The 25,528-nt window shown below is 51.3% G+C and overlaps 1 protein-coding gene across 5 annotated transcripts; it reads right to left on the bottom strand.

Annotated features, from left to right (window-relative positions):
- Nucleotides 1-1,768: 1,768 nt before the first annotated feature.
- On the bottom strand, nucleotides 1,769-24,825 carry LOC146355762 (uncharacterized). 5 transcript variants are annotated; one of them, XM_084830770.1, is made up of 6 exons: nucleotides 24,683-24,822; nucleotides 14,577-14,725; nucleotides 13,852-13,948; nucleotides 10,321-11,049; nucleotides 9,137-9,263; nucleotides 1,769-5,984 (listed from the first exon to the last, which is right to left on the bottom strand). In XM_084830770.1, exons 3-6 carry the CDS (start codon nucleotides 13,915-13,917, stop codon nucleotides 4,705-4,707), a joined length of 2,202 nt encoding a protein of 733 aa, XP_084686896.1. In that variant the 5' UTR covers nucleotides 13,918-13,948; nucleotides 14,577-14,725; nucleotides 24,683-24,822; the 3' UTR covers nucleotides 1,769-4,704. The 5 variants fall into 5 exon arrangements, with proteins under 5 accessions (XP_084686896.1, XP_084686895.1, XP_084686894.1 ...); XM_084830769.1 differs by having other exon boundaries at nucleotides 24,287-24,796; XM_084830768.1 differs by lacking the exon at nucleotides 14,577-14,725 and having other exon boundaries at nucleotides 24,683-24,825.
- Nucleotides 24,826-25,528: the final 703 nt, after the last annotated feature.

The following is a 25,528-nucleotide window of genomic DNA, read 5'->3' as shown; positions in this document are numbered from 1 at the left end:
GCCTAATGATAGGGCCGACCCTGGGCAGGGACCTCTCTAGAGGCCGTGACAGGATTTTGTTGTCCACCCCTGCCTTACTAGATAGCCTTGTTTAAGCCACGATCTCTCACCCTCTATCCTGCCCCCCCCAAAACAATTGCTGCGTCAACCCCCACCTTCCAGTGGGGGTTGATGCCTCACCAGTATCTTGCTGGAACTTGCCGGGCCAATTCTGCCCATCTAGCTTTCAGCAATACATCCTGTGGGGTTGCTTGAGTGAAGACCAAAGGCCAAATGACATTACATTAATGGTGTGTTTAGAACAGCTTGTTCAGGACCGGCCACACTGCTTTCCTTACAGTGATGCAGTTAGGGTTGGGCCTTGGGACCAAAGTCGAGGCCCCACAGCCCAGAGGGCCCCCCCCAAACAATCACTCAGAGAGCAGCAGGTGATGAGGGCATCAGAAGCAAACTCCCATTTTATTCCTGTAATCACGACGGTGCTATGATTTAAGTGAGCTTAAAATGCAAAATTGTGCATGCTCAGAGTATGTTTTTTAAATCAGGAATGATGAACATTCTAACATGTAAGGAATTCAGAAGCAGTTATAAAGCATGGAGTGGCAGTGGCGGTGTGTGTGGGATTTACAACTGAAGACATGGCTGTCTAAAGGGGGGGGGGGGCATAAAACCAGGAAGTCCAGGGTCTATGATTACTTAGATTTGCCCTTGCTTTCTTACCAAAAAGCAGCCGGGGGGAGGGGCACTTCAGATAAGGGCCACATTTTTCCAGTCCAAAGAATCACACACACACACACAGCTATTTGCCCTGAAGGGGCCGTTTGTGTATTTACCCCTGAGCAACAAATAGAATTATGGGGTTATTTTGGCAGGCAAACAGCACAGGGAACGGAAGAAGCCGCCTTATACCAAGACAGATGCTTGGTCCATTTGGCTCAGTATTGTCTATACTGACAGGCAGCCCCTCCCCAGGGTTTCAGGCAGGAGTCTTTCCAGCCCTTCCTGGTGATGGCAGGGATCGAATCAGAGGCCTGCTGTATGCAAAGCACGTGCTCTGCCACTGAACTGTAGCCCTTCGCTGAGGGAGAGAAGCTTCTCCCCCCCCCCCAATCCTATTAATATGCATTATGCCCTGCCTGGAAGTCTTCTTTGCACATAACAAACAGTATAACTAAGGCTGAGAAGACTGTTACTCTCTGTCAGGCCTCAGCAAGGGGCTGAGCGGGATTTTGGATGCAAGGGGAGCTGGCTGTCAGACCAATAAGGCCAAAGGCACAGCTGTGATTCAAAACAGGTATAGGGTCAAGTTCCAGAGCAGCTAACAAGGACCTGAGGGGGTCTGCATAGCAAAAAAAACCACACACACACACACAACACCAGGCAGGGGTCAAGCTCGAAGGGAGCAGGAACTGAAGCAGCGGCCTCACACGAGACAGATGTTGTGGAGACCGAGTGAGCACTGTGGCTAGGGCTTTATAGGGCCTGGTGGACAGGGATTGGCCCTTCACATCAGCTGATGGAATGCTCAGGCAGAATGGCACTGCACCCTACATGATGCTCTCTATCAACAGAGCCATGAAAGCGGTGTTGGTGGCACAGGAAGTCAGATACCCGAGTGCTGCGAACCCTGCTTCAAAATCCCCGGTGGTTTGTTTAACTGAATTCCATATGGAGCCAAGTGGGTGAACAGATAATAGTTTTGGGGGCCACACCCTCCGGACCATACCAGCTGTGCGCCAGTAACTTTTGTGAACACAACCAGAAGGCTTACAAAATCAACCGAGTTTATTTAAAGAGACAGAAAGAAAAACACAAGACAAGGAACAGTAAAGCTCGGGTAATGTTGTTTTAAATCAGGACGATTATTAAGTCACTGGCTAGGAATACTACGTCAGGTCCTCAGTGGATCATCACCTTACCTAGCTACTGGTGAATTATCTAATCACTAGAGCGGTTTCCCTAACTCAGGAAAGGACATCCCACAGGAGAGCAGGTAATGGTGTGATCTGTTCCAGCTTTCCTTGTGTGCAGCCAGCCAAGCGAGTCCCGACGTTGGCCAATCAGTAGTCACATCACGATTCTGGGCCAGTTCAGTGCGCAGGCTGAGGGGGAAGGGACACACACATCTTCCTCCATCGCACACGTGTCACATAACACTGTGACATAGATACTCCATGCTGAGGCCCATAGATGTGGAGGCACAATTTGCAGTCTTCACCTTCCTTTCTTGAAAGGAAACGCATATGAAGCTGTCTTGCACCCAGTCAAACCACAGATCCAATTGGCCCAGTATTACAGCTCTCCCAAATCTTTCCTAGCTCTGCTGCCAGAGATCTTTTTAATAGGAGATTCCAGGAACTGATCCTGGGGCCTTCTGAACACAAAGCATTTGGGGTGAGCAGGGAAGGCTATAGCTTGAAGGTAGGGTAGAGCACACGATTTGCCTGCAGAAGGGCTAACACTCAATCCTGAACATCTGAAGTGAAAAGGATCAGCCAAACATCCACAATGAAATGTGGAGCCTTCTGCTGAACCTGTGAAGGTGCTGTATAGCATTGGTTCATGTAGCCCAGAACAGACTGTTCGGCTGCATCCGCTCTCCAAGATCTCAGGGGATCCCTCCCAGCCAGGCTTTAACAGGACATGCCAGCCATTTGGAAACTAGTGGTCTGGCTGTTGTGGTTTCTTGGGTGTTCATTCTCAGTTGTGGTGCAGGATGGAGGGTAGGGAGAATATTAGTGCTTGATACGAGTATTTTGGATGAACACTCTTAGTAAGAAAGGTTCCACAACTTAAAACCATGCTCAGTCCTCTGGGGATGCAGCTGGATTCAGTTAGCTTTTCTCCTCCCCATCTCTGCTTTTATTCTTTTAATGCACCGTTTAGTTAGAGCTGAAGGGGACCTAGGAAGGCTTTGCCTATATTACAGCCAGTTTGAGCAGAGGGGTCACCTCTCATCCCCACTCGTAGTTGGCTTCCACTTTGACATCATGTGGGGCAAGATGGCAAGTGTCCTCAGGCATATATGAGCTTCCAGGATCTGGGGAAAACCACTAGGGAACCACTCTTACTACCCCCGAGGCTGGGGGTAAGGAATCTTTTTCTTGTGGAGGCCTGGATTACCTTGGTTGAAACTTGTCAGGGTCCCCATTCCAGAAGTGGGTGAGGCCAGAGCCCTAGCAGGTGGGGTGTGAAGCTAGGCAGATGTCCGCATGAAACCACGCCGAGATTTGCCACCCTTCGGCTGCAGATCCCATGCTCCTGGCCTACGCCTTGGTGTAGAAGCATCACCCTATGCATAGCAAGCTCCTGAACGAACACACACAAACACACACTCCCCTCTCTTTATGGAGGAACCAATATTTGCACTCTGGTTCTCCTTTCCCTCTCTAACCCTAACCTTTCCCTCACCCTTCCTAGTCTCCAAGCCACTCTGGTTCAGCCAGCGTGTGGTTCACATATGAACTTTCCCTTTTTACCCCTCCTCAGCCCAGCATATATCTATCTAGCTCTCCCCTTTCCTTATTTGGGGTCAGTTTCCACTTCCTCTCCATCTCACAAGCGAACAGCACTCCTTTCTTAAGTCTGGTCACCCCACTCATAGAATTAATCAAATAGTTGCCAGTCTATCTGAATGCTGCCTTCATACAATCTTTTTATTTCAGGAATAAACCTTTTAAATTCTCTTCCAGATCGGCTGTGGCCCATGGGGGCAGGGGTTCCAGGGGAGGTGGGAAATGGGCCCCGGACCTCCTGAAGTTGCCCACCCCTGCCACGGAGAGAAAAGGCCCAGTCTCCCTGTGGTGTGCCGTGACCCTTAGTTTGAGAGAAAACACATGTCCCTCCGGTCTGTGTGTGTCTGCAGAGATGGGGATGCAGGGCAACATTCTGTCTCTAGGCAGAGGTGAAGGGGAAATGGGAGAAACCTCTCCTCCTCCTCTTGCTTTCTCATTCTCAGCAAGGCTGTGCAACCCATACAAAAAAAATGTAATGAGTTGCTGCTTAGTGTAATGAACTGGAAAGGGCCAAAACCCTGATCTTCTCTGTATACCATTTTATGCTAACAGGACGGAACAGAGCGGAGATAATAGTCTACTGGGCAATTTCTGTAGCACCTGCTGGTTGTTGGAACAAAACTGGACTAGGTAGCCTTTGTCTGATCCACCAGGGCCCCACTGAGTTCAATGCGGCATACGCCCAGGCAACTGTGTACAACGGTCTCCCCCAACCTGGTGCCTTCCAGAAGTATTGGACTGCAACTCCCATCAGCTCTAAGGATGATGAGAGTTGTAGTCCAACACTTCCAGAGGGCATCAGGTTGGGAAAGTCTGGTGTAGAAGATGGCAGCCTTAGAGACAGCGTGCCTCTGAATACCAGTTGCCAAGGGACAACAGTGAGACAGGGCTGTTGCCCTCTTATCCTGCCTGTGGGCTTCCCACAGGCATCTGGACGGCCACTGTGACAAACAGGACGGTGGGCCACAGCTTAGAATTGCAGCACCTGCTTTGCATGCTGAAGATCCCACATTCAGTCCCTGGTCTCTCCCAGTAGAGCTGGAAAAGATTCCCGCCTAAAACTCTGCACAGCCCCCGCCAGTCGGTGTCTTCAGTGCTGGGCGAGATGGAACAGTGGTCTGGCCCGGTACGAGGGAGCTTCCGACGTCCCTGGCAAGCGAACCAGTATCACCATTTTGTCCCCCTGTGCTCATGGGGTTGTCTCTCTAGAGTGGATTCTCTTGTGTCTCCTAAGGGATGCTTTGTGGCCGAAGCTCTGCCCGCAATCTGAGCATTCGTACGGCTTCTCCCCCGTGTGCACCCTCCTGTGATTGACAAGGTTGGAGTTTGTGCTGAACTTCTGCCCGCAGTCCGAGCACTGATACGGCTTCTCCCCCGTGTGCACCCTCCTGTGATTGACAAGGTTGGAGCTCGTGCTGAAGCTTTTCCCGCACTCAGCGCACTCAAAGGGTTTCTCTCCCGTGTGCGTTCGCTCGTGGATGAGAAGTTTGGACCGGCTGATGAAGTTCTTCCTGCAGTAGTTGCACTTGTGGGTTTCTTCCCCCGCTTGCGTTTTCTTCCCTGTGTGCAGCCTCTCGTGTTTCCGAAGGTAAGAGCTCGAAATGAAGCTTTTCCCACACTCGGCACATTCGTACGGCTTCTCCCCGGTGTGGGTTCTCCCGTGTATGATAAGGTCTGCTTTCTGATTGAAGCTCTTGCCACACTCCAGGCATTCGTAGGGCTTCTCCCCCGTGTGCGTCCGGATGTGGATGACAAGCTGCGGCCTGTGAACGAAGCTCTGCCCACACTCGGCGCACTTGTACGGCTTCTCCCCCGTATGCACCCGCTTGTGGGTGATGAGGTTGGAGCTGGAGGTGAAGCTCTTCCCACACATCGGGCACTCGTAGGGCTTCTCTCCCGTGTGGGTCCTCTCGTGGACAATGAGCGAGGCTTTGTCGCTGAAGCTCCGGCCACAGTCGGAGCATTTGTACGGCTTCTCCCCGGTGTGGACGCGCATGTGCTTCATTAGGTTGCAGTTCGTGCTGAAGCACTTGCCGCATTCTGAGCACTTGTACGGTTTCTCGCCGGTGTGGGTCCTCTCGTGTATGATCATGTGAGCACTGTTGTTGGAGATCTTCCCACAATAGGTGCAGGTATAGAGCTTTTGCGCCTTCTGGTTCCGAGGGAAGTCAAAGCTCCGACGCAGGACTGTCCCCCAGCTGGGGCCTGTCCTTTTCCTCTTCGTCACCTTGTGGCTTCCCTCTGGGAAGCTGCTTCCTTGCACGCGTTCATCGTGAAGAAAATCTTGGCTCTCCACTTGGCTCTCCCTGTGGCTTTCTTGGCTCCGCTCACTGCGAGGCATCTCTCCCAACCCACAAACCTGGAAAAATGTCCCATTGAGTCTTGCCAAGGACAATCCGCTGATGCCCACTTGTGGATGTCTTTCAAACGGGAAGGTCTCCTCTCCATTCTCATATGCTTGGTCGTTGCCTGCTGGAACAAAGAAAGAATTGTGGTATGGACATAACACTAAACCACAGCCTACCCCCGCTCACCCTGCCTGACCCACCTTGGGCTTGTGGACTTCCCCCTCCCCCTTGAGCTTAGCTGTGGAGGAGGAGATCAGAAGCTTCTGCTTCCATCTTTGATTACTCCCAGCTTGCCGGGTTGTCCAACTCTGGACAAACTGTGGTTAATCTTAATGATGGTTAGAGGAAATAAGACAACTTCAAGCCATGGGTTATGAAGCTGGCTTGTCTTCAATACCTGGTGTTAAAGTTAACCACAGTCTAGGGTTCGGAGAATACACTGGACTGTGGTTAATCAAAACTAGAAGTGAATGCTCCCAGTCTTGTCCTTGTGGCTGCACCAGAGGAGGAGGAGGAAGGGGGAGTGTACGAGCCCAGGGGGAGGCTGGCCTTGTTTTTGTAATGTAAACCATGGTTTAGTCTTATGTCTGAATGTAGCAAGATCCTCTAAACAGAGAAGACAGTGATGCAACACATGATGTAAAATGGATCCATGATAAAAGCTTTGTTTAATGTTAGCAGTTATTTCCTTGATACACTACTGCAGGTGTTGGCAACGTGTTGCCCTCCAGATGTTTTGGACTATAACTCCCACAAGCCCCACACAGCACAGCCAATGGTCAGGGGTTGCGGGAGTTGTAGTCCAAAACGTCTGGGGGTGATCAGGATGTGTACCCCTGTAACTAAGCATGTGTAGCCTATCCCTACCTCCATGTAACTGCACAACACATGCCTATTAAGGCCATGTTTATGAATAAGCTGATGGCATAAAAAACCTTACAGGGAAGAAAACTGTAACTCTATCCTATTATGGAACAGAAAGAAATCAAACGGAAATGCAAGGACAGATGTATCGGCACAACTACATGTGTTTATTTTTGTTCTTATGAAGGTTGTGGCTTTATACGTTATTGATTAATGATGACAACTGTAGTTTACCTTTCATGATTTTTTAAAATTTCTTCTAAACAGAAATTTAATGAATAATATGTGGCAAAGCCCCACTAAGCAAATGCAACCACCCCAAAATGGACAGATTGGGATATGCAATGTAATAAAGATAGATATAATAAATGTACATACAAACTATTTTTTCATGGTATGTTCTTTAGTAATTTAATGTTTTTTGGTTTTTAATTTTTTGAATCCATATAGTTAGCTTATGTGTTTTGTGTATGTTCATTCATTTTGTCTATTGTTATTAAATAACACACCCCGATTTGTCAAGTGTTTTGTTCTTTGGGTTGTTGGTACGCATCTCCTTTTATGGCTCCTTTTGGCTTTAAAGTCCAGCTGAGTCCTTTCCATGGCCAACTGAAGCCATATGCTTTCTGCTTTACAGATGATGCCCTGTCCTCAAAGTAAACCAGAACGGCCTCAGTTTTGTGCCACGCTGTAAATGTAATGAGAAACGCAAATGCTGAAACCTGGGTGGTGCCAAGAGGGGATTTCTTCCCCATGCAGATTTCCCTCAAGATGACAGCAGGGTAGGAAAAGGTTAAATTCCTTTTCCACACCCGCTCATTTCCACCCATCCCCCCATCCCCGGTGGATGCTATGTGCATTTAAAACACACCCCACCAACCATGCACACTGAATGGAAAGACACATTTAATATCATGTCTAGTTTGGCTTTTAGAAAACGTTTCTATAACGGTGCAAGTCGTCGAGCTAGGACAACCTTCCTCAATGTGGTGCCCTCCAGATATTCTGGACTTCAGCTCCCATCAGCTGTAGCCAGCATCACCAATAGTCAGCAATGCTGGGTATTGTAGTCCAAAACTTCTGCAGGGAATTAGGTTTGGGAATACTGCTGGTTCACAGAATCATAGAACAGTAGGGTTGGAAGGGGCCTACAAGGCCATCGAGTCCAACCCCCTGCTCAATGCAGGAATCCAAGGCAGAGCATCCCTGACAGATGGCTGTCCAGCCTCGTCTTGAATGCCTCCAGTGTGGGACAGCCCACCACCTCCCTTGGTAATTGGTTCCATTGTTGTATTGATCTAACAGTCAGGAAGTTTTTCCGGATGTTCAGCCAGAATCTGGCTTCCTGTCACTTGAGCCCATGATTCCGTGTCTTGCACTCTGGGATAATGGAGAAGAGATCCTGGCCTTCCTCTCTGTGACAGCCTTTCAAGCATTTGAAGAGCGCTATCGTATCTCCCCTCAGTCTTCTCTTCTCAAGGCTAAACATGCCCAGTTCTTTCAGTTTCCCCTCATAGCGCTTTGTTTCCAGTCCCCTGATCATCTTTGTTGCCCTCCTCTGAACCCTCTCCAGCTTGTCTGCATCCTTCTTAAAGTGCGGTGCCCGGAACTGGACACAGTACTCAAGATGAGGCCTGACCAGTGCTGAGTGGAGGGGAACTAGTACTTCCCGGGATTTGGGAGCTATACTTCTATTAATGCAGCCCAAAATAGCATTTTCCTTTTTTGCAGCCATATCACATTGTTGGTTCATATTCAGCTTGTGATCTACCACAATTCCAAGATCCTTTTCACTTGTACTATTGTTGAGCCAAGTATCGCCCATCTTGTAACTGTGCATTTGGTTTCTTCTTCCTAGATGCAGAACTTGGCATTTATCCGTTAAATTTCATTCTGTTGTTTTCTGCCCAGCCCTCCAGCCTATCAAGATCCCTTTGAATTTTGTTTCTGTCTTCCCAAGTATTAGCTATCCCGCCCAATTTTGTGTCATCTGCAAATGTGATCAGCATTCCCTGCACATCCTCCTCCAAGTCATTAATAAAAATGTTGAAGAGCACTGGGTCCAGAACTGAGCCCTGTGGTATCTTGCTCATTACCTCTCCCCAGTTTGAGAAGATCCCATTGATAAGTACTGGCTCACTACTGTCTTTATGGATTGCTAGTGGGTCTCCAGGACTTCAGTTCCTTGGTCCTAAATGGAGATGCCAGGGATTGAACCAGGATCCTTCTTCATGCAAAGCAGGCATTCTGCCACTGAACTACATGTCTTCAAATTCTGGGAGTGTCATCTTCAGAGCAGCCCAAGAATTTCAGACAGGAGAGAGAAAAAGGGCCCTCCCCCTCCCCAAATGCCCTCTCCAAGAAACTGTAAGAACACCCTCAAGGATCCAGACCCTTATTATCCCTTACCCAGAAAGCTGGCCTCCCCATCGCTCTCTTCCTCAGCCTCTGCTGAGAGCGGGATATTCACCATCTCTGATGGATCCTGCTCCGACTTCGGGGAGTTAGCAGCCATGTCTTCTGCAGGCCATGAAACCTACAAGAGAAGCAGGAGATACAATTCAGGACATAACGAAAAGCTGCAGAGACTGAATGGCAGACGTCTACAAAATGATGCATGGTATGGAGAATGCAGATAGGGAGACATTTTTCTCCTTCTCTCATAATTCTAGAACCCAATGGGGGTCATCCCATGAAGCTGAGTGGCGAGAGATTCAGGGCAGATAAAAGGAAGGGCTTCTTCCCACAGCGCAGAGTTAAACTATGGGATTCGCTTCCATAAGATGGAGTGACGGCCACCCATTTGGATGGCTTTAAAAGGGGGTTGGACAAGGGTTCACGGAGGAGAAGGCTGGTGGCTCTATGCTACCTCCAGTATCACAGCCAGTAAGCCTAGGTACACCAGCAGCTGGGGAACATGGGCGGGAGGGTGCTGTTGCATTCATGTCCTGCTTGAGAGCTTTCATGGGCAAGTGGTTGGCCACTGTGTGAACAGAATGCTGGATTAGATAGACCTTTGTCTGATCCAGCAGGGCTCTTCTTATGTTCTTATGTTCAGAGATAATAGCTGAGTTATTTAATCGTAAAAAGCATTTATAGAGCACTCCTGGCTACAGTCCTATTCATGTGTACCAGGGAGAAGTCCCACTGAAACCACTGACCTCATTTGCACGACGAGGCACAGCTCGTCATGGCTTATTTAACCCACAATGAGCTGTGGCACCCACAGGCACCACTTTGCCTCTCCGACCTCCATTCAAGGGTTGTCGTGTTGTGCAAACCCAGTGAACATGGGCTATGCAAGGGTTAAACAACACTTGTATAATCCAAGAACAGACCATGGTTATGTGAGGTTATGCTTAGCTCTCGCACAACCGACGGCCCCCGGGTTCTCACGACATGGCAACCCCCAAATGGGGGTTGGATATACGAAGTGGTGCCCGAATTGACTTCTGAGCAGGCCTGCCTAGGATTGGCTGTATATGAACTGACCCACTGACCTTCCCAAGGCATTGCATTTCTGCAGGGAGATCAGCAGAGCCGCCAACGCTCTCTCAGCCTCTCTCCAGAGGGCAAGAACCAAGGGCGCTTACCTTTTCTTGCAGCCCCTCAGCCTCTTGCAGCCGCAGCAAGAAATCCTCTGCCAGGGCCACCGCCTGGATGCAGGTCTCCGGCCCACATTCCTTGACCCAGCTCTGCATCTCCTGGGGCAGGATGGCCAGGAACTGCTCCAGGATCACCAGCTCCAGCACCTGCTCCTTGGTGCGCCTCTCTGGTTTCAGCCACTGGTAGCAAAGCTCCTGGAGGTGGATGAAGACCTCCCGGGGCCCCTCGGCCTCTTCGTAGCAGAACTGCCTGAAATGCTGCCGGTCCATTTCCAAGCTGGCAGCATCTTCCTCTCCCAAAACCTCTTCCTTCACTTTTATGGAGGAAATCGGGTCTTCGCCATCCTCACTGAAGCCGGGCGGGATCCAGGGCGCACCCTCTCTGCCTTGCCACTGGCCGGCATCAGTGGCTCCCTTGAAGGAGGCCTGAGGCTGGCTGACACCATCCCCTGACCGGAGAGGACTGGGCAGCTGTGAGCTTCCCCATCCCGAACGAGGCGGCTGCATCGTCATCAGGAAGTCCTGCCACTGAGCATCCCAGCGCTGCTGCTGTAGCCCCTCCTCAGGCTCCTGCTTGATGTGATGCGAATCTGCCCCAATCAGAAGCTCTCTGGTCATCCCAGCTTGGACCACATGAGAATTTTTCCCTCTAGATTCCAATCTCTCCATTTGCAGAGGCTGCAACGGTCTCTGCTCCTCCATTTCTATCCCTGCTTTCTGGAAAAGAAACTAAGCCTCAGTCAGTAACAGAGCAAAACGCCATTGTGGTTTAACATACACACAGCACTGACTGTTCTTATTTAAATCTTGTTTTAGTGACATTTAAAATATCATCATCCCGTTATTTCTGATGTTCAGGCTGCGAGTGTCATTGCATATGTAATGAAACCGGCACCATCCATCCATACACCATCAATCAGTAGGCTTGCGGGTGGGGGGGAACCATGTTTTGCGGATGTAGAAACGTTATTTGGGGGGGGGGAACCCTAAAGGAGGGAAACCCAGGGCCTGCACTACCATGAGCCACATGCTGGTGGATTGGGAGGGATGGCAGATCACACCCCGCCTACCACTGCTGCCCCCACCACACCCTGCCCTGCCCAGGCAGCTGCTGACTCTGCCACTGTCTGGACCTCTCCCCGTACTGCCACCGACCAGCCCATGGCAGTGCACCACCACTGCTTTTCTGATCACTGAATTTTCCTGGGCTTTGAAAAGGAAATTCATCATTGCACTGCTGGCAATCTTGCCCTCTTTCCAATGCATTTGAATCTGCATTCTTGTAAGTCGATGTGTATGATAAATGGGGGTTTATAAATACTTAACTAATGGTAATCATGATTTCATTTTGAGGTGCACATTTCACTTTTTGTAGGTATACACTTCAAAAAAAGAATAAATGCAGGTAACCATGTTTGCGATTTCAAACAAATCAAAATAATAATAGCAGGGTAATTATTATATTAGAAATAACTAAATAACTAAAGTAGGGAGCCAGCCTTTGAGATATCCAGGATTCTTTGTCCTGAATTCTAGGGTCTAGCACTATTGTATTGTATTCTTTTAAATATTTGTATTGCATTTTATATTTTTAACTGTTTCATCTTCATCTTTTACTTGTTTGGAATCCATCCAGAGAACTTTGGTTATTGGGCAGACTAAAAATATAATAAATAAATATTTGCGGGGGGGCGACCCTACAGCAGTTTGAAATGGTGTGGATTGCACGTGCAGTCTGCAATTCTATTCTGACTTCCCAGACAGTAAGTCCTATGAAACGAAATACAGGTCACTGTTTAGAATCAAGGCCTTTTACAAATGTTCTACACCAGGGGAAGGCAACGTAGTGCCCTCCCCGCAGCACTTGTGAAGTGCCCTGCTGATACCTGTGATTTTTTAAAAATTGAATTTAAAATGTATTTTTGGTAGCCAGGAGTGCTCCATAGTAGATTGCTGGCCATCAGCTGCTTGTCCGCTTTATTCCCCAGAATGCCTTTGGCCTTCAGCTGCCTTTATTCCCTAGAATGCCTCTGGGATCCATATGGACCCAAATACATTCTTAGGAAGTAAAGATGGCAGGTGGCTGAAAGCAAGAGCTTTGCTTGGAAGCTGTCCGGGCCACTAAGAAGGAAAAAGGAAGGAAGGATGTGCCCCATTGTCACGGACACCATAATTTATGGTGCTAGTGGGGAGACTTGGGGGTGGCAGTGTGTCATCTGGGGAATGCTGGGGGAGTCACCCAATGGAGTGGGAGGAGGAGGTGGAGAGACTAGGGCTGGGCTGGGGGTGACCCAAAGTGGGGAAGAAGAGAGAAGACTGGGGCTGGAGGTGGGGGAATGCTGAGAGAGAAATGGGAGGAGCTAAAGAGGCCTGCTAGGCAACCCAACATAGAGGAGAAAGCAGGGACAAGGTAAATTTGCATGCAAGTATGCGACAGAGAGAATTTGGGAGGGGTGTGTGAAAAAGAAAACTGAATTCAAAGAAGTGGGCTTGGGTTGCAAGGCTCAGACTCTACCTCTGCGTTGTATTCAAGCTCTTGGGCACTTTCTCTTTTAGCATCACCAGTTTCCCCTTCTGTGAAATTGGCGTTTTGTGACTGGTCAGCCCAACCTGGCAGCCATTTTGTGAATGGACACCCCTCCAGGCAGCCATTTTGTGACGGTCCCCATGACACTTTCTCAAAAATAATTATGTGCCTAATGACCCTAAAAAAGGTTGAAAACCCCTGTCTTACAGTGTCTGAGTTATCTTGGATAGGTATAGGAAGATAATACTAGTTTGTCTTTTATGCCTCTGACTAAATCCTTAGAGGACAGTTTCTACTTTTGCTGCTTATGTGAATAATAGTAAAAAATGGTTTGATGAGTTGTGGTTTGTTTTTTTTCATACAAGTTCAGACTACTTAATTCACTTGGAACTTCTTCTAAATCAATTCCATTCAAAATACATTGACTTGGTAAAATGTCTTTTTCAGGTCCTACTGCACAGTAACTACAGACATACAGCGCATCATCACAGATATTGAATTTTTTTTTTTTAAAAGTTTTATCCAACCAGTTCCCTTCACAAGCTACTTTTCTCTGCCACCTTCTCTATGTTAACATTTTTTCCCTTGGGTGTGGTAAAAGAGTCTATTACTGCTTACACAAACTCTGTCAAACCTAACACTTTTATGTCTTTCAGAATTTAGGAACTTGTCTTCAAACTGAGTGACAAATGGACCTCCTACAATATCATCTTCTATGGCCCAAAATATGAGTTAAGTTTAGCTTTGAGCTCATCTCATATGTAATGAAGTCCTTAATTTTATCCATCTTCCATCTTTTATCCTCTAACAAAAGCAACAAGCATACCTGATATACTACTCTCAACACAGAAAACCATGCCTGATCAATTTCCTCTCTTCCATTTACATTAGACCTTTTGTTTTTCCAGTTTTTAAATTTTTTGTAGTATTGTTTATGTTTACTCTCCAATGTGTTTGATTTTTGGTGTGACCCCTGTATTATTTCTCCTCACCGCTTGTTTATTTTTGAGGTAGCGTCTATGTCTCTTCTCTCGTAGTCTTCTTTCCTTCGTTGGCATGTTTTCTTACTTTGTTAATTTATTCCAGATGCTAAAAGAATAACATTCAAGTGAAATGGTTAAAAACATTTGATTCTAAAGTGCTGATCCCCTTCCCTCTCAATCCCTTTCCCTTTTGTGTCGTGTCCTTTAGACTGTAAACTTGAGGAGAGGAACTGTCTTATTATTAATCTATGTAAGCTGCTCTGGAAGCCTTTTTTGGCTGAAGAGCAGGGTAAAAATGCTGTAAATAAAGAAATAAATTCAATGATTTAAAAAGCAGTCAGTTTAAGACCAGGGTAAAGGCTATCTCATGTTGGCTCCAGCGCCACAAAGCCAGGAACCTGGAAGCTAGGGCGAATGCCTTGACACACGTGCCCTGTGATCAGTCATGATGTTGTGCCATGTCACACACTGTGCTACCTTCCATGTACCCACACTTTTCCTTGGTCTTTCAGGCCCAAATCCAGATGGAAAGGATGGAGTGCCTGGGACCAGCAAAGATGCCCCACATTGTCCTGGCCGTGTATTGCTTTAAGGTTCAGACAACATTTGAACCTTACTGTATTACAGAATCATAGAATCATAGGGTTGGAAGGGGCCTACAAGACCATCGAGTCCAACCCCTTGCTCAGTGCAGGAAACCTGATTCCCGGGCAGTCTCTCATCCAAGTACTAACCAGGGCTGACCCTGCTTAGCTTCCGAGATATTGTTAGCAGAATCTTCCTGTGGGTTGACCCATGCCTGTTTGTTGCTTGCATTTCCTGCCTTTGTGGAGCTTGAGCTGACATGAGATAGCTGGCAGGTTTTTTTTATCATTGGACTTCCCTGGTTGTTAAAAAAAGAAACGTATTATTAGTGTTATGAAAAGCAACAACACACAAACAAGACATTAGAACATAGGGGGAGCCCTGCTGGATCAGATCAAGGGTCCATCTAGTCCAGCATTTTGTTCACATAGTGGCTCACCAGCTGTCGACTGGGAACCCACAAGCAGGGCATGGGCGCAACAGCACCCTCCCGCCCATATTCCCCAGCAACTGGTGTACATAGGCTCACTGCCTCTGATACTGAAGGTAGCACACAGCCATCAGGACTAGTAGCCACCAATAGCCTTTTCCCCCAGGAATTTGTCCAACCCCATTTGGAGCCATCCAAAGTGGTGGCCATCACTACATCCCGTGGTAACGAATTCCATAGTTTAACTCTGCGCTGTGTGAAGGAGTCCTTCCTTTTATCTGCCCTGAATCTCCCACCACTCAGCTTCATAGGATGACCCCATTGGGTTCTAATATTCTGAGAGAGGGAGCAAAATGTCTATCATGCCTCCCCTCACCCTCCTTTTTTCCAGGCTAAACAACCTCAGCTGTTGTAACCTTCTCTCACAGGGGACATGCTCCAGCCCCTTGATCATTTTAGGCAGCAATTCTATGGCTGCTAGTCAGCGGCTAGATGGCCATAGGATATCTTGTTTTCCAGGCTCTGGGAACTGACCTTCCCCCCTGCCTCGCAGGCAGCACAGAGAAGCCCTGCGCTCCGCCCTCACAAGAGGAGTGTGGAGCGGCTGAAACGGGTGTTCCGGGGCGGGCAGAAATGCCAGTACAACACATCCAATGTGTCATCTGGCAGCCTCCTCCCCCGCTCCGCCATCCTGTGGCTAGACAGCCGAAAGCGGCTTTCTAGCCAAAAATGCAGCGTGGGAGAAGTGTGGAGGGAACGATCTCCACTGTGCTTCTTCTGCCCTGCATGGGATAGGTGGTCACCTCAAAGTTCGGAGGCGGCCACCTATCTGCATAGGATTGTGCCCTTAGTTGCTCTTTTCTGCACTTTTTCCAGCTCTACAATATCTTGTTTTAAGTGTGGTGACCAGAACTGTACAAAGTATTCCAAGTGTGGCCACACCATTGCTTAGGGATTGCTCCCTAAGTAAACCTACAGGAGCAACTTCACTTCTAAAACCAGCCCAAAGAAAACTGAGCACACTCAGCAGACACGGAATGTTGAGTGTCACCTGGAAAAAAAAAAATTGAAAATGGAGCAGGGGAGGGGAATGTAATGGAAAATCCTGGAGGAGGGCATGGCCAGCTGTTAATTCTTCAAAGTCATATGTAGTCTGCCAATGCGTCATTTTTACTTATCTTAGACTGAGAAGCAGTAACCATTAAAAGCAGAACTGTTAAGAGCAATTTCACTAAACAGGAGCATCACTTACAAGCCCAGCAATTAATATACCCTACTGAATACAAGCATCCTGAAAACAACAATGGATCTCCATATATAATTTAGAAACCAGCAATCTTGACCAACAGAAGTCAAACAACCCATTTCAAAACATTTTAATTCTGACAGCCACAACCTCTCTGACCTGGAAATGTTTCCTTGTAGAATAACCAGCAAATCTGGGGATATTCAGAGAGACTGAACTTCTGGATCTACAGACATTAACACTGTTAACAACCTCTGGACTTAATCTGAACATTAACACTTAATTTGTATTTAGCCCTTTGAATTTTTTTTTAACTGTCTTGCATAGCTCACAGTTCTTAACAGACTTCCATTCTCAGCCTCTTAAAAACTGTCAACTGAGCTCCCAGCATTTGTTTGACAGCATATGATAAAGTTTTTAATCAGGTCCTGGGATTTCTTTTTGTCGATTACTGTAATTGTTTAGACAGACAGACAGACAGATATAAATGTGTGTGTGTTGTCTGTTTTTTTTTATTATGTACAATATTTTATTTTTAAGGGTTCTAATCTCTGTAAATAGCCCAGAGAGCTTTGGCTATTGGGACGTATAGAAATATAATAAATAAAAATGAAATTTGAAATCCCTCCTAAGTTACTGAGGAAAGTGGAAAGCAAAACTTTTAAATAAAGTCTTAAACGTCTCTCTTTGATCATTCACTTACTTACAAACACAGACACACCTACGTATATGAATTTACTACCACAACAGGTGATATTGGTCGCCAGGGACAGGCAGCTTTGTAAAAGACCAGATAAATTCTTGGGAGGGTAGCACCATCCATTGTTTAAGGCAGAATAGATAAATGGAGCCTCCAGTTATATGCACGGTCTACCTCAGCCTTCCCCAACCTGGTGACTGCCAGATGTTTTGGACTGCAACTCCCAGCATTCCTGTCAGCCATGTTGGCTGGGGCTGATGGAAACTGAAGTCCAAAATATCTGGAGATTGGGGAAGGCTGATATACTTTGGTGGGAGACTCCCAGCAGACGCTCAGCATTCTTATCGACCATGCTGGCTGGGGCTGATGGGAGCTGAAGTCTGAAGAGACTTCATCAGAGAGTCCCATCAGAGCTGATGGGAGTTAAAATCCAAAATATCTGGAGAGCACCAGGCTGGGGAAGGCTGGCATACTTTGACTGGCAGGAGACTCTGGGCAGATGCTCAGCAATCCTGACTTTCGACCATGCTGGCTGGGGCTGATGGGGGTCGAAGTCTGAAGAGACTTCATCAGAGCTGATGGGAGCTGAAGCCCGAAATATCTGGAGAGCACCAGGCTGGGGAAGGCTGGCATACTTTGACTGGCAGGAGACTCTGGGAAGACGCTCAGCATTCCTGACTATTGACCATGCTGGCTGGGGCTGATGGGAGTCGAAGTCTGAAGAGACTCCCATCAGAGCTGATGGGAGCTGAAGCCCAAAATATCTGGAGAGCACCAGGCTGGGGAAGGCTGGCATACTTTGACTGGCAGGAGACTCTGGGCAGACGCTCAGCATTCCTGACTATTGACCATGCTGGCTGGGGCTGATGGGAGTCGAAGTCTGAAGAGACTCCCATCAGAGCTGATGAGAGCTGAAGCCCGAAATATCTGGAGAGCACCAGGCTGGGGAAGGCTGGCATACTTTGACTGGCAGAAGACTGGGCAGACGCTCAGCCTTCCTGACTATCGACCATTCTGGCTGGGGCTGATGGGAGTCGAAGTCTGAAGAGACTCCCATCAGAGCTGATGGGAGCTGAAGCCCGAAATATCTGGAGAGCACCAGGTTGGGGAAGGCTGGCATACTTTGACTGGCAGGAGACTCTGGGCAGACGCTCAGCATTCCTGACTATCGACCATGCTGGCTGGGGCTGATGGGGGTCGAAGTCAGAAGAGACTTCATCAGAGCTGAAGCCCGAAATACCTGGAGAGCACCAGGCTGGGGAAGGCTGGCATACTTTGACTGGCAGGAGACTCTGGGCAGACGCGCAGCATTCCTGACTATCGACCATGCTGGCTGGGGCTGATGGGGGTCGAAGTCTGAAGAGACTCCCATCAGAGCTGATGGGAGCTGAAGCCCGAAAAATCTGGAGAGCACCAGGTTGGGGAAGGCTGGCATACTTTGACTGGCAGGAGACTCTGGGCAGACGCTCAGCATTCCTGACTATCGACCATGCTGGCTGGGGCTGATGGGGGTCGAAGTCTGAAGAGACTTCATCAAAGCTAAAGCCCGAAATACCTGGAGAGCACCAGGCTGGGGAAGGCTGGCATACTTTGACTGGCAGGAGACTCTGGGCAGACGCTCAGCATTCCTGACTATCGACCATGCTGGCTGGGGCTGATGGGGGTCGAAGTCTGAAGAGACTTCATCAGAGCTGATGGGAGCTGAAGCCCGAAATATCTGGAGAGCACCAGGCTGGGGAAGGCTGGCATACTTTGACTGGCAGGAGACTCTGGGCAGACGCTCAGCATTCCTGACTATCGACCATGCTGGCTGGGGCTGATGGGGGTCGAAGTCTGGAGAGACTTCATCAGAGCTGAAGCCCGAAATACCTGGACAGCACCAGGCTGGCATACTTTGACTGGCGGGAGACTCTGGGCAGATGCTCAGCATTCCTGTCTATCGACCATGCTGGCTGGGGCTGATGGGGGTCGAAGTCTGGAGAGACTTCATCAGAGCTGAAGCCCGAAATACCTGGACAGCACCAGGCTGGGGAAGGCTGGCATACTCTGACTGGCAGGAGACTCTGGGCAGACGCTCAGCATTCCTGACTATCGACCATGCTGGCTGGGGCTGATGGGGGTCGAAGTCTGGAGAGACTTCATCAGAGCTGAAGCCCGAAATACCTGGACAGCACCAGGCTGGGGAAGGCTGGCATACTCTGACTGGCAGGAGACTCTGGGCAGACGCTCAGCATTCCTGACTATCGACCATGCTGGCTGGGGCTGATGGGGGTCGAAGTCTGGAGAGACTTCATCAGAGCTGAAGCCTGAAATACCTGGACAGCACCAGGCTGGGGAAGGCTGGCATACTCTGACTGGCAGGAGACTCTGGGCAGACGCTCAGCATTCCTGACTATCGACCATGCTGGCTGGGGCTGATGGGGGTCGAAGTCTGGAGAGACTTCATCAGAGCTGAAGCCCGAAATACCTGGACAGCACCAGGCTGGGGAAGGCTGGCATACTCTGACTGGCAGGAGACTCTGGGCAGACGCTCACCATTCCTGACTATCGACCATGCTGGCTGGGGCTGATGGGGGTCGAAGTCTGGAGAGACTTCATCAGAGCTGAAGCCCGAAATACCTGGAGAGCACCAGGCTGGGGAAGGCTGGCATACTCTGACTGGCAGGAGACTCTGGGCAGACGCTCAGCATTCCTGACTATCGACCATGCTGGCTGGGGCTGATGGGGGTCGAAGTCTGGAGAGACTTCATCAGAGCTGAAGCCCGAAATACCTGGACAGCACCAGGCTGGGGAAGGCTGGCATACTCTGACTGGCAGGAGACTCTGGGCAGACGCTCAGCATTCCTGACTATCGACCATGCTGGCTGGGGCTGATGGGGGTCGAAGTCTGGAGAGACTTCATCAGAGCTGAAGCCCGAAATACCTGGACAGCACCAGGCTGGGGAAGGCTGGCATACTCTGACTGGCAGGAGACTCTGGGCAGACGCTCAGCATTCCTGACTATCGACCATGCTGGCTGGGGCTGATGGGGGTCGAAGTCTGGAGAGACTTCATCAGAGCTGAAGCCCGAAATACCTGGACAGCACCAGGCTGGGGAAGGCTGGCATACTCTGACTGGCAGGAGACTCTGGGCAGACGCTCAGCATTCCTGACTATCGACCATGCTGGCTGGGGCTGATGGGGGTCGAAGTCTGGAGAGACTTCATCAGAGCTGAAGCCCGAAATACCTGGACAGCACCAGGCTGGGGAAGGCTGGCATACTCTGACTGGCAGGAGACTCTGGGCAGACGCTCAGCATTCCTGACTATCGACCATGCTGGCTGGGGCTGATGGGGGTCGAAGTCTGGAGAGACTTCATCAGAGCTGAAGCCCGAAATACCTGGACAGCACCAGGCTGGGGAAGGCTGGCATACTCTGACTGGCAGGAGACTCTGGGCAGACGCTCAGCATTCCTGACTATCGACCATGCTGGCTGGGGCTGATGGGGGTCGAAGTCTGGAGAGACTTCATCAGAGCTGAAGCCCGAAATACCTGGACAGCACCAGGCTGGGGAAGGCTGGCATACTCTGACTGGCAGGAGACTCTGGGCAGACGCTCACCATTCCTGACTATCGACCATGCTGGCTGGGGCTGATGGGGGTCGAAGTCTGGAGAGACTTCATCAGAGCTGAAGCCCGAAATACCTGGAGAGCACCAGGCTGGGGAAGGCTGGCATACTCTGACTGGCAGGAGACTCTGGGCAGACGCTCAGCATTCCTGACTATCGACCATGCTGGCTGGGGCTGATGGGGGTCGAAGTCTGGAGAGACTTCATCAGAGCTGAAGCCCGAAATACCTGGACAGCACCAGGCTGGGGAAGGCTGGCATACTCTGACTGGCAGGAGACTCTGGGCAGACGCTCAGCATTCCTGACTATCGACCATGCTGGCTGGGGCTGATGGGGGTCGAAGTCTGGAGAGACTTCATCAGAGCTGAAGCCCGAAATACCTGGACAGCACCAGGCTGGGGAAGGCTGGCATACTCTGACTGGCAGGAGACTCTGGGCAGACGCTCAGCATTCCTGACTATCGACCATGCTGGCTGGGGCTGATGGGGGTCGAAGTCTGGAGAGACTTCATCAGAGCTGAAGCCCGAAATACCTGGACAGCACCAGGCTGGGGAAGGCTGGCATACTCTGACTGGCAGGAGACTCTGGGCAGACGCTCAGCATTCCTGACTATCGACCATGCTGGCTGGGGCTGATGGGGGTCGAAGTCTGGAGAGACTTCATCAGAGCTGAAGCCCGAAATACCTGGACAGCACCAGGCTGGGGAAGGCTGGCATACTCTGACTGGCAGGAGACTCTGGGCAGACGCTCAGCATTCCTGACTATCGACCATGCTGGCTGGGGCTGATGGGGGTCGAAGTCTGGAGAGACTTCATCAGAGCTGAAGCCCGAAATACCTGGACAGCACCAGGCTGGGGAAGGCTGGCATACTCTGACTGGCAGGAGACTCTGGGCAGACGCTCACCATTCCTGACTATCGACCATGCTGGCTGGGGCTGATGGGGGTCGAAGTCTGGAGAGACTTCATCAGAGCTGAAGCCCGAAATACCTGGAGAGCACCAGGCTGGGGAAGGCTGGCATACTCTGACTGGCAGGAGACTCTGGGCAGACGCTCAGCATTCCTGACTATCGACCATGCTGGCTGGGGCTGATGGGGGTCGAAGTCTGGAGAGACTTCATCAGAGCTGAAGCCCGAAATACCTGGACAGCACCAGGCTGGGGAAGGCTGGCATACTCTGACTGGCAGGAGACTCTGGGCAGACGCTCAGCATTCCTGACTATCGACCATGCTGGCTGGGGCTGATGGGGGTCGAAGTCTGGAGAGACTTCATCAGAGCTGAAGCCCGAAATACCTGGACAGCACCAGGCTGGGGAAGGCTGGCATACTCTGACTGGCAGGAGACTCTGGGCAGACGCTCAGCATTCCTGACTATCGACCATGCTGGCTGGGGCTGATGGGGGTCGAAGTCTGGAGAGACTTCATCAGAGCTGAAGCCCGAAATACCTGGACAGCACCAGGCTGGGGAAGGCTGGCATACTCTGACTGGCAGGAGACTCTGGGCAGACGCTCAGCATTCCTGACTATCGACCATGCTGGCTGGGGCTGATGGGGGTCGAAGTCTGGAGAGACTTCATCAGAGCTGAAGCCCGAAATACCTGGACAGCACCAGGCTGGGGAAGGCTGGCATACTCTGACTGGCAGGAGACTCTGGGCAGACGCTCACCATTCCTGACTATCGACCATGCTGGCTGGGGCTGATGGGGGTCGAAGTCTGGAGAGACTTCATCAGAGCTGAAGCCCGAAATACCTGGACAGCACCAGGCTGGGGAAGGCTGGCATACTCTGACTGGCAGGAGACTCTGGGCAGACGCTCAGCATTCCTGACTATCGACCATGCTGGCTGGGGCTGATGGGGGTCGAAGTCTGGAGAGACTTCATCAGAGCTGAAGCCCGAAATACCTGGACAGCACCAGGCTGGGGAAGGCTGGCATACTCTGACTGGCAGGAGACTCTGGGCAGACGCTCAGCATTCCTGACTATCGACCATGCTGGCTGGGGCTGATGGGGGTCGAAGTCTGGAGAGACTTCATCAGAGCTGAAGCCCGAAATACCTGGACAGCACCAGGCTGGGGAAGGCTGGCATACTCTGACTGGCAGGAGACTCTGGGCAGACGCTCAGCATTCCTGACTATCGACCATGCTGGCTGGGGCTGATGGGGGTCGAAGTCTGGAGAGACTTCATCAGAGCTGAAGCCCGAAATACCTGGACAGCACCAGGCTGGGGAAGGCTGGCATACTCTGACTGGCAGGAGACTCTGGGCAGACGCTCAGCATTCCTGACTATCGACCATGCTTGCTGGGGCTGATGGGGGTCGAAGTCTGGAGAGACTTCATCAGAGCTGAAGCCCGAAATACCTGGACAGCACCAGGCTGGGGAAGGCTGGCATACTCTGACTGGCAGGAGACTCTGGGCAGACGCTCAGCATTCCTGACTATCGACCATGCTGGCTGGGGCTGATGGGGGTCGAAGTCTGGAGAGACTTCATCAGAGCTGAAGCCCGAAATACCTGGACAGCACCAGGCTGGGGAAGGCTGGCATACTCTGACTGGCAGGAGACTCTGGGCAGACGCTCAGCATTCTTGACTATCGACCATGCTGGCTGGGGCTGATGGGGGTCGAAATCTGGAGAGACTTCATCAGAGCTGAAGCCCGAAATACCTGGACAGCACCAGGCTGGGGAAGGCTGGCATACCCTGACTGGCAGGAGACTCTGGGCAGACGCGCAGCATTCCTGACTATCGACCATGCTGGCTGGGGCTGATGGGGGTCGAAGTCTGGAGAGACTTCATCAGAGCTGAAGCCCGAAATACCTGGACAGCACCAGGCTGGGGAAGGCTGGCATACTCTGACTGGCAGGAGACTCTGGGCAGACGCTCAGCATTCCTGACTATCGACCATGCTGGCTGGGGCTGATGGGGGTCGAAGTCTGGAGAGACTTCATCAGAGCTGAAGCCCGAAATACCTGGACAGCACCAGGCTGGGGAAGGCTGGCATACTCTGACTGGCAGGAGACTCTGGGCAGACGCTCAGCATTCCTGACTATCGACCATGCTGGCTGGGGCTGATGGGGGTCGAAGTCTGGAGAGACTTCATCAGAGCTGAAGCCCGAAATACCTGGACAGCACCAGGCTGGGGAAGGCTGGCATACTCTGACTGGCAGGAGACTCTGGGCAGACGCTCAGCATTCCTGACTATCGACCATGCTGGCTGGGGCTGATGGGGGTCGAAGTCTGGAGAGACTTCATCAGAGCTGAAGCCCGAAATACCTGGACAGCACCAGGCTGGGGAAGGCTGGCATACTCTGACTGGCAGGAGACTCTGGGCAGACGCTCAGCATTCCTGACTATCGACCATGCTGGCTGGGGCTGATGGGGGTCGAAGTCTGGAGAGACTTCATCAGAGCTGAAGCCCGAAATACCTGGACAGCACCAGGCTGGGGAAGGCTGGCATACTCTGACTGGCAGGAGACTCTGGGCAGACGCTCAGCATTCCTGACTATCGACCATGCTGGCTGGGGCTGATGGGGGTCGAAGTCTGGAGAGACTTCATCAGAGCTGAAGCCCGAAATACCTGGACAGCACCAGGCTGGGGAAGGCTGGCATACTCTGACTGGCAGGAGACTCTGGGCAGACGCTCACCATTCCTGACTATCGACCATGCTGGCTGGGGCTGATGGGGGTCGAAGTCTGGAGAGACTTCATCAGAGCTGAAGCCCGAAATACCTGGACAGCACCAGGCTGGGGAAGGCTGGCATACTCTGACTGGCAGGAGACTCTGGGCAGACGCTCAGCATTCCTGACTATCGACCATGCTGGCTGGGGCTGATGGGGGTCGAAGTCTGGAGAGACTTCATCAGAGCTGAAGCCCGAAATACCTGGACAGCACCAGGCTGGGGAAGGCTGGCATACTTTGCCCGGCAGGAGGCTCCGGGCAGACAACAGGCAGAACTTCTTCGCACCCCGCACCAGGAACGCAGGGAACCCGCCGCCGCGGGAGGCGGCCAGGGCGGCGGCGGGCTTCGGCGGCGTTCAGCGGGGCAGGCGGCCAGCGCGCCGAGGGGGAGGCCAGCTCTGCCGGGGGCGGTCCGCCAGGAAGGCTGCGGGGGCCCTCCGGGCGGGGGGCAGCGTCTCCCGGCTGCTTCGGGGAGCCCCGCGAGGGAGGCCCGCGCGCTGCCTGCCAGGCCTGCCGGGGCTTCCCGCAGGCGCCTAGGGGCCGGGTCCGCGGGGCTGGCCGGGCCCTCCGCCCCCGCCGCGCCCCCGCCGCCGCGCACCTTCCTCCCGCGGCCCGCGCGCCGGCGTCATGCAGCTCTCTCCGCCCCGGGGAAGGGACTCGCGGGGCCCGCGGCCGCTTCCCAGCGCGGCGGGACGGGGAAGTGGGCCCCGGGCAGCCCCCCCCCCCGCTTCCTGCCTCTCTGAGAATCGCAGCTCGGTCGTTGGCTTAACCGTTCAAGGACCAAGTGCGGGCAAAGCGCTGCCCCGCTCTGCAGTCCCGCGGGCCGCCCCGCGTGGCCAGGCCGCCACCGCGCCCCCCACCCAGCCCCACCTGCGGTACCGGGCGGCTCGCTGTTTCTGAGCCTGATCTGTCCGAGCTGGCACCCACTGGAAGCATTTCACAGCCCTGCGCGTGTTCGGACAGAAAAAGCCCTCCAACTCCCAACGTTCCCCGGGTAGCCATTCTGGCTGGGGCATGCTGGGAACTGTAGGGCAGCAGGGCCCTCTGTATGAACATTTTATTTTTTTAAATTTAAAATATTTCTTGGATGCCTTTCAGGGCGGAAGGCCTCCCAGCAATAAAACACATAAAAACCAGTATGATGTTCAAATGATAAAAACAGCAAGGATGTAATAAAAACAGCAATAAAGCCAAAAGCAAAACCAGCAATAAAAACAGCAACCAAAGCAATCATATTCAGAGAAGGCCAGAGCAAAATAATATGTTTTGAACGCCTTCTTAAACACCTGCAGTGTTGGAGCATGGTGGACCCCGATGGCATCTTATTCCAGAAGTGTGGGGCCACTGCAGAGAAGGCCCTCTCACATGTCCTGGATGGGGAATGCAGGGAACTAGGGTTATTTTCTGTCTAAACGTGCATAGGATTACAGCCTTAAAGCAGCTG

The sequence above is a fragment of the Heloderma suspectum genome, chromosome 2 (genome assembly GCF_057233095.1).
Source record: "Heloderma suspectum isolate Gila_16-S chromosome 2, 16-S_ref, whole genome shotgun sequence".
Lineage (NCBI taxonomy): Eukaryota > Metazoa > Chordata > Lepidosauria > Squamata > Helodermatidae > Heloderma > Heloderma suspectum.
The sequence above is the reverse complement of the archived record's forward strand: the minus strand, read 5'-3'. Positions and strand labels throughout refer to the sequence as shown.

Coding starts and splice junctions, on each gene's coding strand:
- LOC146355762 (XM_084830766.1), bottom strand. CDS start 13,917: ATGCCAACGAAGGAAAGAAGACTACGAGAGAAGAGACATAGACGCTAC. Junction 9,264..10,320: donor CTGAGGGGCTGCAAGAAAAG/GTAAGCGCCCTT, acceptor CTTCTCTTGTAG/GTTTCATGGCCTGCAGAAGA. Junction 5,988..9,136: donor TGGGGAGGCCAGCTTTCTGG/GTAAGGGATAAT, acceptor TCTTTGTTCCAG/CAGGCAACGACCAAGCATAT.